Consider the following 15,043-nt stretch of genomic DNA (forward strand, 5'->3'; position numbering starts at 1 on the left):
GTAACATGTATTTCAAAATAAATGGAGCATATACTCCCATGTGCCAAAACACTACTGCCGATCGAGATGAGAAGCTTATTTATATATTTTATAAAAAATAAAATTAACTTAACATGAATAAAAAATTATTTGGACTTTCCCACACGGATAGTCTATACTTCTCAAATATTGATAATGTTGCGTGTTCTTACATGTTTTTACAATCTTACGTTAATGGCACTCCATCAAAAAATTATTGGAGGAAGGAAGAGTGAGTTCGTAAAAGAGTAACAAATGATCAATGGATTAGCTGGAATAAAAAAACAAAGTATTACAAGGAACTAAATTCACAAAAGTGAATACAGTGACAAAGAAAATGAATTGATACGTGCCTGAGAATGATTGGCATCACACATGATATCAAGCTTTTCAACCGTAGAGTTAGAGGGCTCAAATTCCACTTCGACATCAACAATCTGAACCAGAACCACGAAGGAACTTGTTGAGCAGTTATTCCTTTGAATGTTGGAACCCGAAAACCTAGACTTACTAATGTCGATCGCTCGCAGCAATCCATCATCGACATGTTTCAAAGTAGGACGACTTTTGGTGGCTGACTGATAAACCCCACGTCTGATAGTCCACACATGGTAGTGTTTCATTGGCAGAGTTGGCTATGTTAGGGAATCCTCTTCCTTCAAAGTATGTCTGTCCCGGAGAACCGAGACGGTTTCAAAGTTGTGATCGGTACAATAGGCTTTGGCGTCTTCATGCTAATACCGATAGGAAAAAATTACATGAACAAATCGACAATAGAACCATAAGAATGAAACCAAGTGAATATACTCATGGCATCCATGCACGGGTCCACGCACAATCTTGGTCTTGTTCTACTACTACTATGCCATCGCACAGTCCATGGAACCGCCCTCGTTCACGCAGAGGGTCGATCCCGGGTGTCAATGCATCACGCCGAACGGACGGCATCCCGCAACTGTTTAGTTCAATGCAAATCCGGTCAATATCTAGGCTAAGGCTAATTCGTGCTTAGCAATCTTGATATTTTTTCGTCGTTCTCTGTCCAGGGTGTAAAGATTGACCGGGGAATCTGAGGAATATTCAACGCAGTCGTGCTTGACGTACGCCTTGACCCCAGATGACGCAAGTGGAGATGGAGATGGCGCACGCAAGGTGTTTGACGAAATATCTACACCCAGAGGAGTTAAGCGGCACAAAAGATAGCGATAATTGACATGACGAATGGCAGATGCGTCCAAACGGGGTCAGCACTCATCTTCTTCTTTGTTTAATCTTGAACCGATTTTACCTGATCCAAACTGCAATATCATATTATACTAGTAATGACTAATGAGTACTAATGAAGTATAGTATGAGTTGGTTCTCTCGAGTAAATGCAACACTCCAAGCGAAGCTGTGAATAACACTAGGATCAACACCGAACAACTCATAACATTTTTTCAGATTACAATTGATTGGTAGCCTTCTTGAACTCATAAGTCATACCCCGCTGTTTATACACGCACCACAGAAAATAAACTAACACACTTGACATTCATCTCTTTATACATAGTTCTGGTTATCTAATTCAACTGACACACTGGCTTATCCTGAAGAACTAGATAATTCACAATCAATCCGAATCTTTGATTCATAACCGCAACTCCACTGTCCAAGAATATTCTACTATAATGTTGAAATGAAAGCATCTACCTTGTCGTTCACCCCCTCGACAGAAATTTCATGCAGATAGGAGGGTTCACCTTGGCAAGAGCAAGAACCGACTGCGGCAGAACCCACAATCCATCACCGCAAATCATGCCGGAAGCAACTGCAGGTGCGAATGTGTCTGCGTTGGCTCTGTCCAGCTTTTGCCAGATGAAAAGGATCACTGTCCCGACGAACATATCGATCGCGAAATATGCTCCAAGATAGAATGGTATTGCCATAGCCATCGGGATCGGTATGAATCCAGATACCTTCTTAGGCACCAGGTCTCTTATCAAGTTTATGGCAATCGCTGCAGCGAAGAATATGGCGCAAAGAGTCAGGCAGTTCTTTGGTAGGGACGAGAAGCCGTCGACACCTAGTATCGCAATGCTGCGGAAGATGGCCGCATTTGGTGCAGGGTACTCGCTGCCACTGATGCCGACATTATCAAATGCCTTGTAGAAAAGCCAGAATACGCAAGGAGCAATCACACAGCCCATTGCAGTGCCTATGACTTGGCTGATGAACATTGACCTTGGCGAGGCCAGTGTCAGGTATCCTGTTTTGAAGTCCTGCATTAGATCAGAAGCAGTAGACACGATGTTCATCATCACACCGCAGGCAGCCAGGCCCGCAAGAACACCCCCATGTGAAGCACCTGTCCATGCACCGAAAGCAAAGATTGCGAGCTTTCCATAAGTTGTGACAAGAGACCAATCAGTGAGGCCAGCTCCATAGGCATTGCAGAAGGCAAGTACCGGTGCTACGATATAGGCTACCAAGATTTGGTACCACTTCAGCTGAGGGAATATCTGCGGGACAGTGCCAATAGATATGGCAGCAACAACAGCATAGCCTCCATATGCAATGTACCAGGGGATTTGATCTTTGAGAAAGAGTTCAGTGCGCCGCTCCTCATCATATGAGACAGGTGCAACACTGTTACCCGTTTCATCATCTGACACTGGTAGTGTACTAGCGTTACTCTTCTTGAGTTGAGATCTTAATGAGCGAACTGTAAGGAAGAGCATCTTGACAAAATTGTACAGGCCATCACCAAGAATCACAGCAATGGCAATGAAGACCTGTAATACCAATTGGAATTAGTTGCAGAAAAGATAACAAAGCCTTTAAGGAAAGTTCTTCTTCTTACCCGGTAACCTTGCATTCCGTGGAGATTACCATCTGCGAGTTCAGCAGAGAACCAGTCACCTCTTTTCTTGGCTATAAGAGGCCACATTATTCCCCATGACAGAATGGCTCCCAGGAGAACAGATACATTGACAATATGCGGGCAAATCATTGCAACTCCAACATAGGTAGGAGAGAAGTCAAAGTAAAACCTTGCAAAAAGAAGTTCGATTAAGGAGAATGTTGAAAGGGAGCTACTCTGCATATATATATATGGACGTAGCATCAAATTCAGAAGTCGGATGATAGAAATTTGATGGGGGGGGGGGGAGGCCTTGGAGTGTGCAATATATACCTGTTGTTGAAAGCTTGCAGCCCTAATGATGGGAATTTCTGGAATCCACAACTATCGGTTGCTGTGTAGAACCACTGAAAGAATCCCCAAAAGAAGCTGAGACCGAAGAATTGGCCCAGTTTCTTTACTTGCTTCCTGTAGAATGACATTGACCATATCAAAATTATATACTCATTGCGTTGATTGTTGATTAACATAGAAATTTTAATGATTGCAGTGCTCACCCTGCAATCTTGGCACCATGGGGTGTATGGAAGCCGTTTATGAGGTAGGCAGTTGCAGTGCCACTTGGATAGGTCAGCTTGTAGTCAATGATCATAGTCTGAAGTAAAGTGCTATTTTAGTTAAAATGATATATACACAAGCCCTTCAGAAAATATTAGAATAAAGAGTAATTTAACCTTTCTCAGTGGCACAAGACCAAAGAGTCCAATGAAGCTGACCACGAGCAGGAAACCAATTATCCATAAAAGCTGTGGATTTTTGATATTTTGAGGATCATTTGCCTCTGTTGATTGCGAAGCGATTCTATCGCTCATGGCCAATAGATAGTTACCAAAGCCCCCTGAAAGAAATATGAGGAAGAAATGGTCTAAATAAATGAAATTATATCTTTCTACCCTACCAAGTTGTCACGCATGCCTTCTATAGGGCCCATTTCTTTTCTTGCCACACGCTATGTACATTGTTTGCAAGATTGTGTGAACATTTTTTTTTCATCATGTATACTTGAATATAAGCTTATTAAAAAAACTAACATCTAATAGGATCTTAGTGGGACAAAAAAAATACAAATACAAGAAAATTGGTAAATTAAATGACCATGGAAGTGAAGCGAAACGAGAAAAAAATCATTTGTAAAATTAAACATTGATGTATCCAGCATTGGCCTTATTATGCGGTGTGTTTCTACGAACACATTTGTTCAAACAGATTATGAATTAGACATTTTTTAGGTATACTTGTGAAATGAATACTTTATTTACAAAATATATACATTTATAAACTAAATATACTGCATTAATTAGTAGTACTGTACTCCCTCTGGCCGAAATTAATTGTTACAGATTTATCTATATGCGTATCTAGACAGATGTGCAACAGGGGAGTACGAGTACGTAGACCAATTCAAAGATGGAAACACCATTAATTAGTTGTGAAGGCATTGTGACAGGCTGTGACAGTTTACATGTTTACATTGATGACTATCATTTATTTCCATTTTAGATACATGCCGCAAAATTCGGAATACTACTACGGAGTACTACTACTAGTATTTTTTTATGGCCTCGCCTCGTATTATAGGAGGTAAAAATATCATTAGCCATTGGATCATAAATACGAAATTAACGGTCCGCATGAATCTGGGTGTCACAAAATTTCTCTAATTAACACAGTACTATTTTTGTCCGCATGAATCTGGGTGTCACAAAATTTCTCTAATTAACACAGTAGTATTGACTGCAGGAGAAATTACCGCGAGGACAGTGGACAAACCGCGCATGTAAAGAAAAGTGAATTAGAATTACCGCTGAAGGCGATGCCGTAGGCGGCGACGACGCAGGTCTGGATGACGGTGTTCTCCTGCCGGGTGAAGGGCTGCCTGAGGAGGCCGACCTTGTCGAGGGCGCCCGTCCAGAGGCGGACGAAGAAGAAGCTGAGGAGGCCGGCGGAGACGTTGAGCGAGGGGATGACGCCGATGGTGAGGTTGAGCTTCATCACGATGACGCTGAACATGACGGCCAGGAAGAAGCTCACCACGAAGGCGCGCACCGTCAGCTGCTCCCGCCATGACGGCACGCGCTGGTCCGCGAACGCCCGCTCCACCGACACCGCCTCCTCCTCCTCCTCCGCGGGGACGGCGCCCTCTCCGTCGCGGCGCGCGCGGTCGCCTGGCTTGCTCCGCCGCCGGAGCTCGTTCGCCTCCACCATCTCCACGTCGGCCGCCGCCGACCCATTCGAGCCGGTGGTCTCTTGGGCCATGTGGTCGACTGCTCGGTGTGGCTGCAGCCTGCAGGTGGGCAACAGCGGGGACCACGGACGCTGCCTTTTCTACTTCTGGCTTAAGGTGGCCAGGCCCTGCCCACACCTAGACTTATATACAGGACTCGATGCCACAATTTTAGGGACCTAATCTAAGTTTGTCACGAACTCTTGGACTTTTTACTCAAAAACCACCATTTTAGGGGTAGTGGTCAACAAAAAAACCTACCTAAAAACAAAAACAGAAAAAAGAAACCGGCCCCTTTCGATCATTTGACTGACATAATGGACCCACTCGTCATGGCTCAAACGAACAATGTTTCGAGATAAACTTGGGGGACCGACCCATGAGTATGTCTCTACACACCCTCATCTCCCCCATCTCTTATGGTGACACAAAGTGTTGCACCAATTCCTCCATATTAGCACCACAACACCACACGACCCCCCTCTTCCTCTTTTTTGTTGATCACAACACCATTGACTTCCTCACCATGTTTGACCTCCCAATTAGCCGTGTTACTCGAAACAAGCTTTATCTCCGCTTTCGGGGCCACCATTTTACGAACCTTATTTCAATTTATCACAAACTCTTGGATTATTTTTATTCAAATAAATAATCATTTTAGGGATAATGGTCAACAACCAACCTAAAAATAAACATAGAAGAAAAAAAGCATGTCCCTTTTGATCATTGGACAACAAATCTGCCAAAACAAACCCACTTGTCACCTCTCAAATTGATAGTCACATGATCAATGTTGTGAGACAAACTTGGGGCCCGGCCCATGAGTCAGCCTCTACATATCCCCATCCCTAGCTCTTCTTTGTCTCGTGTAACTTTTCCATCATACCTCATGGTAACACAAAGTGTTACACTAATTGGTAGCCTTCACATCATCACCACACCATCAGGAGTCGGAATTCTCCTCTACTTATTTTCCCATAACACACCATTAACTTCCTCACCATTCTTGACCTCCCAATCGTCGGTGTTAACAACATGTGCCACTGTGTCGCTCTTGCTGCTTGCACTCTCTGTCCTCATCCTGACGACCACATGGACAAGGTTCAATTATTTGTATCTTAGATCCTAATGTAGTTCACACCTTTTCCATCGCCGTTCCAACGTCGAGATCTTTTTACCCCAACACCACCTCTCTTGTTACCTCCTTGTTGCCAAGATTCAACTTTGCACACCTTGGACCTCTCCTCGAACAACCTTGCGGGCTTTCTACCCTCATGTTTTCCTTGTCTCCACTCAATATGCGATGGTGTGCGGCTTCAAGCTCACCGCCTATCTATAAGATAATGATTGTTGGTACGGTGGTGTTCAAGTTTGACACAATGCTTCCGGGTAATCCTGAGACGGTGACAATACTAGAGAGTACCCTCACCGCTTACCCCATTGAAGCCTTTGATCCTCATTATTGCACGACTGTGGATGTATCTGAATGCAACGTTAATCGAATCAGGGAGAGCCTTCCTTCCCCCTATTTATATTATGGCGCAACTGTTGGGGGAGAGCCTCTATTACTAATGGGGACCATAAGATGGTAGAAGGAGGCGTTAAGCAATGAAATGGGTCTTGGTGGTAGCGATGAGCGTGCATATGAAGGAGAGATATGCCAGGTATGCTTGTAGTGGGAATCGGGTTTCGGTGGACCACATGACCATGAAAGGAGGCATGCAATCGAGGGCGGGGGATCAACTAGATGAAGCGGAAAGGGTGCCCGAGTCTACATTGCTTGGTAGCCTAGAATATGGGTGAAACTTATTACATTTAGCGTGAAATGACCCAAGTGAGAGACTAGGCACCCCTTACCATTTTACCAACTAGCTTGGAGCTGTCCTCTTTGAGAATTTTCTTTGAAAAATTGAACGAAATATGTAGAATCAGTTTGAGTTGTGGTTTTCTTTGGAAATTAAATCTAGCTGAACAGAAATTGTCCACCACCACGAGAGTTATAGCACGGGCTTTTCCACTCGGGTGAGGTTCGGCGGAAATTTTAAGCCTAGGATGTAATCGGGGATTTGGTTACCGGTTGGAATACCGCGGTTACCGACCGCTAACCGGAATTCTTAGCCCCCTCTGGTAAATAAATTTATCGGCTAAAAAATCTCGGTCTATTGAAATTTGGTTTGAATTTAGGCTGATTGGTTAGCCAACCTAAATCGTACGTGTTTCCTCTCCACTATAACCCCATGCTCCAACTCATTGTTCGAATCTTTCACTTTCGTCTCCTCACAACCTTACTTTCAAAAATATTTAGACATTTTTTAGTTTGAAATTCAAATTTTGTTTGAGAATTTCGTCCGGTATTTGACCGGTTATCTCCGGTAACCGTGGTTACCAGAAATCTCAGCCCCCTCTGAGATTTTTTCAAACCGGTACCCAAAACCTTGGATGTAATTCCTCATTTGCTTGGGGTCTTCTGCGTTTGTTGATTGGATTATCTTGTTATCTGGTTGTGATTGATTGTACTCCTAATTAACTCGGTTGATAGGAACGGCCGGTCAGGACAACGATGGCGTGACCTTAGGCTCGACGGTTTTGATTTTGACTCGTAGTTTGTGGCCGGAGAGGCGGATAATGACCCTAGCGGCCGGGCCATTCTGTAGGCGTTGGCATCGAGTGCACAATATTCACACTGGACAGCCGTGCTGAAGCGTAGCGTCATAACCAGGATATGGAAATTACTGCGCATTTCCGGCCGTGAGCCGTCGTCCCGTCGCCGGCAACCAGCTCCAGCGAATTATACGGTATAATTTATACTACCCTTGTCGCCGAGATACCGGTAGGACTACTCAATCAGTTCAGGCGAATTTTATAGAGTATCAGCTCATCTTCTTGTCGCCGAGATCCTGCCAGGCTAATCCGCTAGAGTGTCGATCGTGTGGGTTTGCAGTGGAGGCTGGTCAAAGTCTTGGCACTAGAATCAAGGGAATCTTTGCAACGATAAGAGATGCGTCAATACACGATCATCTACTGATCCTTCGCTGTCAGTGTGGAGATGCGCAGCTTACGTGTGTGCCTAATTTTTCATACTCTGCTGCTTTCAGACGTTGGCCGCATGCGCGCACGCTTGGCTGATTTCCGTGGCTGCTCAGAATCCCAGTTCACAACTTCACATGGAAGATAACTGAAAACTAGGGAAACCAGACTAGAAAACTGGACTAGCTATTTCTGAATGCTTGAGTAGTATCTGAGCGTTTGATCGCGAGTCAGCTATTGTGTACGATGGGGCCTGAGGATCCTTCCCCTGTTTATGATGCTCGGGGACCGGCGAAAACGGCTTGAACAGTTGAACTCACCCTTGGAATTATCTACGCAACATGTTTGTACACACTAGCAGACTAGAATGTCATACAGTACAAAAAAAACAAATCGGATAAGCGTTGGAAGTTCAGTCAACTGACGAAAACTATGCCAAATCGTGTGCTGATTTTGAGGGAGCTTTTTTGTCCAAGGGTGAAGGTCTGGATCTTCTGAATACCAAAGTATGTCACAGGAAGACAAAAGCTGAAAGAAACTAGCGAGCCTAAGAGCATCTCTAGCAGAGCTCGAACTCGCGGCCGAAACCTTAAAATTCCGGCGAGAATAGGGGTTCGGGCTAAAACTGAGCCACAACGGAGCCCGAACTCGCGACCTGGCCCGTATAACGAGTTCCCCCCCTCCCGAGAAATCGAGCGGTCGCCCCGTATTAAAAGGGTTCGCAGAGGGGAGTTCGGTTTGCAAACCCTACTTCCCTCCGTCGTTCCACTCCCTCCGCCGCCGCCAAGCCCCTTTTCCGGCGAGCAATCCGGCAAAGCTCAGGCACCGATCCACCCTCCGCGTTGGCGCGATGGCGTCCCGTGGCAGCTCCCAAGGCCGTGGCGCCGGATTGGGCAGCGGCGACTCGCTGCCGCGTCCGCCCGTGTTCCGCACCGAGGCGGAGCGGCGCAAATGGAACCGGTCAGAGGGCGCGCGCAAGCGCAGCGCCCGCTAGTGGACGAACTGGGACTCACGCCCCCAGGGAAGCTCGCCTGGTACGGCAACGCCGGCGAGGGCTCCTCGTCCGACCAGTCAAGCCGCGCACCGCGGCTCCCCGTCGCGAACAACAGCGACGACGAGCACCTCGTCCCCGCGCGGTCGCCCACCATCTCCGCCGGCGACTATGTCCACGGCAGCGACGAGGAGAAGGTCGTCGCGCAGACCAAGGCCGTCAGCAAGGCAGAGGCCCATGCTCGCTTCCGCCGGGAGGAGGCGGACGCCATCCGCCAGGTCCGAGAATATGAGGCGGCTCACCGGGAGGCCCGCGTCCGCCGCGTGAAGCTCAAAATAGTCGAGCTTGACGTCGACGACGCGTGAAGCTCCTCCACGACAGCGTCGATGCCGTCTGCCGCCGACACGCTGCGCCACCATCGGCACCCCCGCGCACATAGGCCACTATTTTAGGCCGCATTTTTCTTATCTAAGTAGCGCTCGCCGGTGTACAAGTACTTTAGCTTTAATTTGTCGAACTATGTAAGTTTTGATGCTCAATTGGAGCATCAATTTCATCTCAAACTATGATCATCGCCTAATTTACCCGTGCCATTTCGAATTCCGTTTTTCAGTTCCACTTTTACGGTTTCTAATATGTGACAACGGTTTTCCAGCCCGTAAACACGAGTTCGGTGAACTGAACTCACATTTTTCAGTTCACGTGTTTACGGGTTAGAGATGCTCTAACAACCAGCAAGCATCCCAAAACCGAAGCTTAAAAATGACACCGCCACCACAGTTTTTAACATGACAACAACTTGAATAACATTCCATGAGGTTAAACTTTGAGAATATATAACTTTTTTTTCGAAATGGGGGTATTCCCCGGCTTCTGCATCATGATGATGCACACGGCCATTTATTAAAAGAAGGTTCAAAATAGCATTGTTTACAACTCACGCAACCTCGAAGATCGATACAATAATCAACCGTCGACAAAGACACATAAACACATACTATGACTACCCATCAACATAGCCTTCTAGTATGTCGCCAACCAGCCTGGCACAAGATATCCTGAGCGACCATCAGGAGCCGTGTGCATCCAGAAACCATGACATCTCGCTGCCCCTCCAAAGAAAGTAGAGCCCACTGCTGGACCCAGTGGGAAACCATATGGATAACCTGCAAGAAATGAAAAGAAATTTTTTTATTAAAAATTATATCATTCCTGACCCTCCAAATAGACCAACATAAAGCAGAAACTCCAATCCGGATAAAAGTCTTAGATTGTCTATCTACTCCATTTTAACCAATTACCAAACGTATTAGTAATATTGGTGGGAGGTGGAAGATCATATGTAAAGTTAACCGTACGCCATACGAGCTTAGCTAAAGGGCATTCAATAAAAACGTGCTGAATGGTCTCCTGTTCCCCACAGAAAACACATTTGGTACACCCATTCCAATGACGTTTAGCTAGATTGTCCTTAGTTAATAACACCTTATTACTCAAGAACCACATGAAAATCTTTATCTTTAGCGGGATTTTAACCTTCCATAGATATTTTCTGAGGAAGGGGGTATGATCACACATAAGATCTTCATACATCGATTTCACTGTAAACAAACCGTTTGTTGTCAACTTCCAGACAAAACGATGATCCTCTTCGTTCAATTGTACCATCGTAGGTCTCCGACATAATTGCAACCAGGAAGTCCATTTATTACCAACCAACACACGTCGGAATGTAATATTTAGAGGGGATTGGGCTAACACCTGAGCCACTGTAACATTCTTATGGTGAATTATATTATAGAGAGACAGATACTGTTGAGCCAGCGAAGTATTTCCTAACCAGGTATCTTCCCAGAAGCGGGTACTCAACCCATTACCCACTTTGAAAAAACTCCTAGCAAAAAACTCCTGTTTGACCTCCATTAAACCTTTCCAGAAAGCAGAATCAGAAGGTCTCGCTTGAACCTCTGATAACGTCTTCTATCTTAGGTATTTATTATGTAGCAATTCCTACCACACTCCGTCTTCATTAAGAAGCTTAAAAAGCCATTTACTCAATAAACATCTATTTTTGATTTCGAGGACCTCAATACCTAAACCCCCTTGATCTTTGGGTCTACAATGTTCCACTTTGTAAGCCGATATTTTCTTTTGTTTTCGTCGGACTGCCAAAAGAACCTTGATCTATAGAAGTCCAAACGTTTCCTTACCCCAACAGGTATTTGCAGGAAAGATAACATAAACATAGGTAAGCTAGTTAACACTGAATTGATAAGAACTAGCCTATCACCACAGGATAGTAAGTTCCCTTTCCAGCATCCTAATTTACTTTCAAACCGTGTTTCTACCGGATACCAATCTGATTTTTTGAGTTTTTTTGTAATGAATTGGAATACCCAAGTATCTAAAGGGAAGTTGTACAGTATCACATCCAAAGAATATATAACTTCATACTGCTACTCACCTCGTCACCGGTCCCGAGCTTTTGCTTCAATGGAAAATCTCATTCGCTGCCCAACAACAACCTGCATCCCAAGTGCTTCCTATCTCGAAGGTTTATCCTTTGTAAACCAGACCGGGAACGAAGCATATGGGAAATCCATGAAACAATAGTGATAGGATCACCGGGATAAAAATTTGTCTAACATGCCCCATTATGGGTTTCCACATTATCCACACAACAACTAACACCATTGTTGCCACCAAGTGTTGCATTCTTCTCCACAAACTCTAGTGCCCAGACGCAAAGCTCCTCCATCTTGGTAGGTAGCTTCTGAATATCAAGAACACAAGATGCCACTCCCCACACATAACGCGCTACAACACATTGAAAGAAAATGTGAGGGGTTGGTTCTTTACACTTAGAGTATCTACACCTTTTATCATCAATTCTCAGGCCTCTTCATATCCAATTATCTTTCGTCAAAATTTTGCCCCGTAAAGTCGACCACAAAAAGACTTCAAAACCTAAAGTGATTCTAGTCAACCAGACATTTCTATAGAAGACTTTAGCTTTCTGAGTTTTTAGATCGATTTAACTGGAAAAAACGACAATTCTTCTCCAAAAGCCAACACCACTTATCTTGTTCATTATTCAGAACAACATTTTCACATAAAGTCTTAACTTCATAACACATCTTCATTGTTTCTCCTCAAAGAATTCTACGAAAACAAATCATACCCCAGCATCCAGGAAAGACATCACTCCGATGATATCAGCAAGTGTTAGCAGATATGACCTAGGGAAACATTCATCAAGAAGACGTTGTCCAATTAATTTTCTATATAATCAAAATAAAATGCTAGGACCTTTCATCGAGATAGAGTTTGCTTGCTCAAGTATTTATCTCTAACTAATTCGTGCAATGAGCCATCTGAATTCTCAATTGTCCATAACCATTTGCTAAGAAGACATCGTTTCATTGTCATTAGATCACCCATGACCCCCAAAACCCTTGATCTCGCAATTGGAAAACTGCCTCCCGGGTTACTTTCTTAACCCCTTTTTTCTACCATTTGTTCAAAAAAAAACCCCATCATATTACAGGCCCCCTTAGGGTGTTCAAGGAGAGAAAGCATGTAAATCAGCACAATATACTCAAATTAGATCCCAATAAATACCAATCTACCACATTAAGAAATAAAATTCCCTTGCCAAGTGTGAAGCTTCATTATTGGTTTAACATTAGTGGTTTTCCAATCAGTGTTCTTAAGCCTCTTAAAATGAATAGGCACATCCAAATAGTTAAAAAGGAATTTTTCCTTCAACACATGAAATAATTGATGTATATATTGATCATATTTTTCTATATCACCTCCAAAGCAAGTCACCTCACTTTATGGAAATTAACCCTAAGACCGGATAAATGCTCACATAGACGAAAAATACCTTTATCATGCTTGGCACTTTTTAGGCAATCATCAAACAAAAATACTATGTCGTATGCATACTGTAGCATGGCCACTCCGCTTTGAATTAAGTTATAAATAACTGCTCTAATTTAACCACTCTCTTGATCCCTCTTAACCAACATTACAGGAACATCAATAACAATACTGAAAGTAATGGGACACAGATGTCCGCCTTTCCCTAAACATCCGATCATTTAAAAGAACTACAACACAACAATCATTTACTACAATGATAAGCCACCTAATTAATTTATCAGGGAGCCTTTCATAATCAACTTTTTTCCAACAAAATATTTACCTTATCGTAAGGTTTTTCTTAATCAACTTCAAAGAGAAAATCACAGTTTTCTTTGTGTGGAGTTCATGTGAAGTCTACCCCATCTAAAATATCCACCCCCCCCCCCCCCCACACACACTTATGATGAATGTTATTTGGAAGGAGGAACAACTCTATCTACTATAATACGTGTGCTATTACAACTTAAATAACGATTTTAAGGATAATAGTCAATAAAAAGATAGGGACATAAGCGGGAAATTTAGCAACACCTTGGCAATTAGAAAGAAGATAAATAATACCATAATTATTAATTAAACCTAGGTATAACAAGAGAACTATAACAAATCTTATCATTATCTTCAAATATGTTTTTTTAAAGAGTAGTACCTACGAAAAATCAAAGTGTAGCCCGAGCTACACATCTCTTTTTTATATAAAAATTGAATTCAACATTTAAATTTTTTAAAAAAATCTGAATAGGCAATGATGTACTCTACCACCGTGCAAATTTTCAGGATGAAATACGTTATATTAGATGCTACGTAAAAATAACAAATTATGACAAATGTTAGAGGTTCCAAAATATTTACTGTTCACGTTTTCAGATCCATTGATTTGTGAATTTTTCACAGCCCAAAATACCGAGTCTTTTATATTGCTTTTTTTTTCTTTACAGTCGTAGAGTACATCGTTTTCTACCTATAGAATTTTTTTTCCTAATTTTTTGAAACTATAAAATGCAATAATCATTTTTTTGAAAGAAATTGACTACATATAGCCCGAGCTACAAAATGCCACACTCCTGTAGCTACTGTGAATTGTATGCGTTATTCAGCCAGTTCAACCATAAGACCAATATAATGAAAGAGACTAGACAATTATATTCAACACCTATCCTCACGTCTAAGATGGTGGGATTTGTTTTCCTAGATCTCGCACATGCGTTAGACGCACATGTATCCTTGGATTTTCTTTAGGAAGGCCGCATGTAACCATAAGACTGATCTGATGAAAGAGACTAGTATATTGAACAACTACCATACAAAATAAGCCCTTTGTTCACCTGATTATATCATCTTCACGCCTTAGAAAAATCCTATTTCTTTTTCTTGTTCTTCTACCACTGACTTCAAACATAAAATAAGCAGTTAAAGAGCACCCTTCCGGAAAATCTTTCAGCTTAGATATTTGATACAACTTAATTTTCGATCTTGTTAATGAGATTAAGTTGAGATTCAAGGTCAAGTTATACTAATCAGTAGTAAGACCAAATAGTTCACTCTCTATATCCACAATCAATTTATTCACTGGAGGCTTTCTTATATACCTACCATGTTCCATTTCATTGTTGTAATTTCGCCCCTAAGAGTACTAAGCTTCTATCTCTGTTATACATTTGTCAATGCAACTTTTCCTATAATATGGAGCAAATCAATTACTACAGACCAACATCTTTCAAGTTAGGTCTAAGAAACAAGCAAAAAATTATCGAAGAAAAAGAAACCAGCAAAGTTCAAACTTAAAAGATATATTATCTTCACGTTTATCCAATTCCAGTCCAAAATCTACTGCTAAAGTAACATGATCAGAAGTTGTTCTAGGTCAAATCCTAGCAAAAAAACAAAGGATACTGCTTCTCCCATTAGTCGATAATTGTGAGTCTGCACTGTGCATTGCCGTTATACATAC

At 42.8% G+C, this 15,043-nt stretch overlaps 1 protein-coding gene across 1 annotated transcript; it reads right to left on the bottom strand.

Moving 5' to 3' along the window:
• Window positions 1-1,537: 1,537 nt before the first annotated feature.
• On the bottom strand, window positions 1,538-5,239 carry LOC124676576 (probable metal-nicotianamine transporter YSL13). Its single transcript, XM_047212619.1, is given in 7 exon segments — window positions 1,538-1,724; window positions 1,727-2,792; window positions 2,861-3,050; window positions 3,194-3,328; window positions 3,418-3,515; window positions 3,595-3,758; window positions 4,723-5,239. Coding segments are annotated over 7 exon segments (2,148 nt in total). The 5' UTR covers window positions 5,177-5,239; the 3' UTR covers window positions 1,538-1,683.
• Window positions 5,240-15,043: the final 9,804 nt, after the last annotated feature.

Source organism: Lolium rigidum, chromosome 7, assembly GCF_022539505.1.
Source record: "Lolium rigidum isolate FL_2022 chromosome 7, APGP_CSIRO_Lrig_0.1, whole genome shotgun sequence".
Classification (NCBI taxonomy): Eukaryota; Viridiplantae; Streptophyta; class Magnoliopsida; order Poales; family Poaceae; genus Lolium; species Lolium rigidum.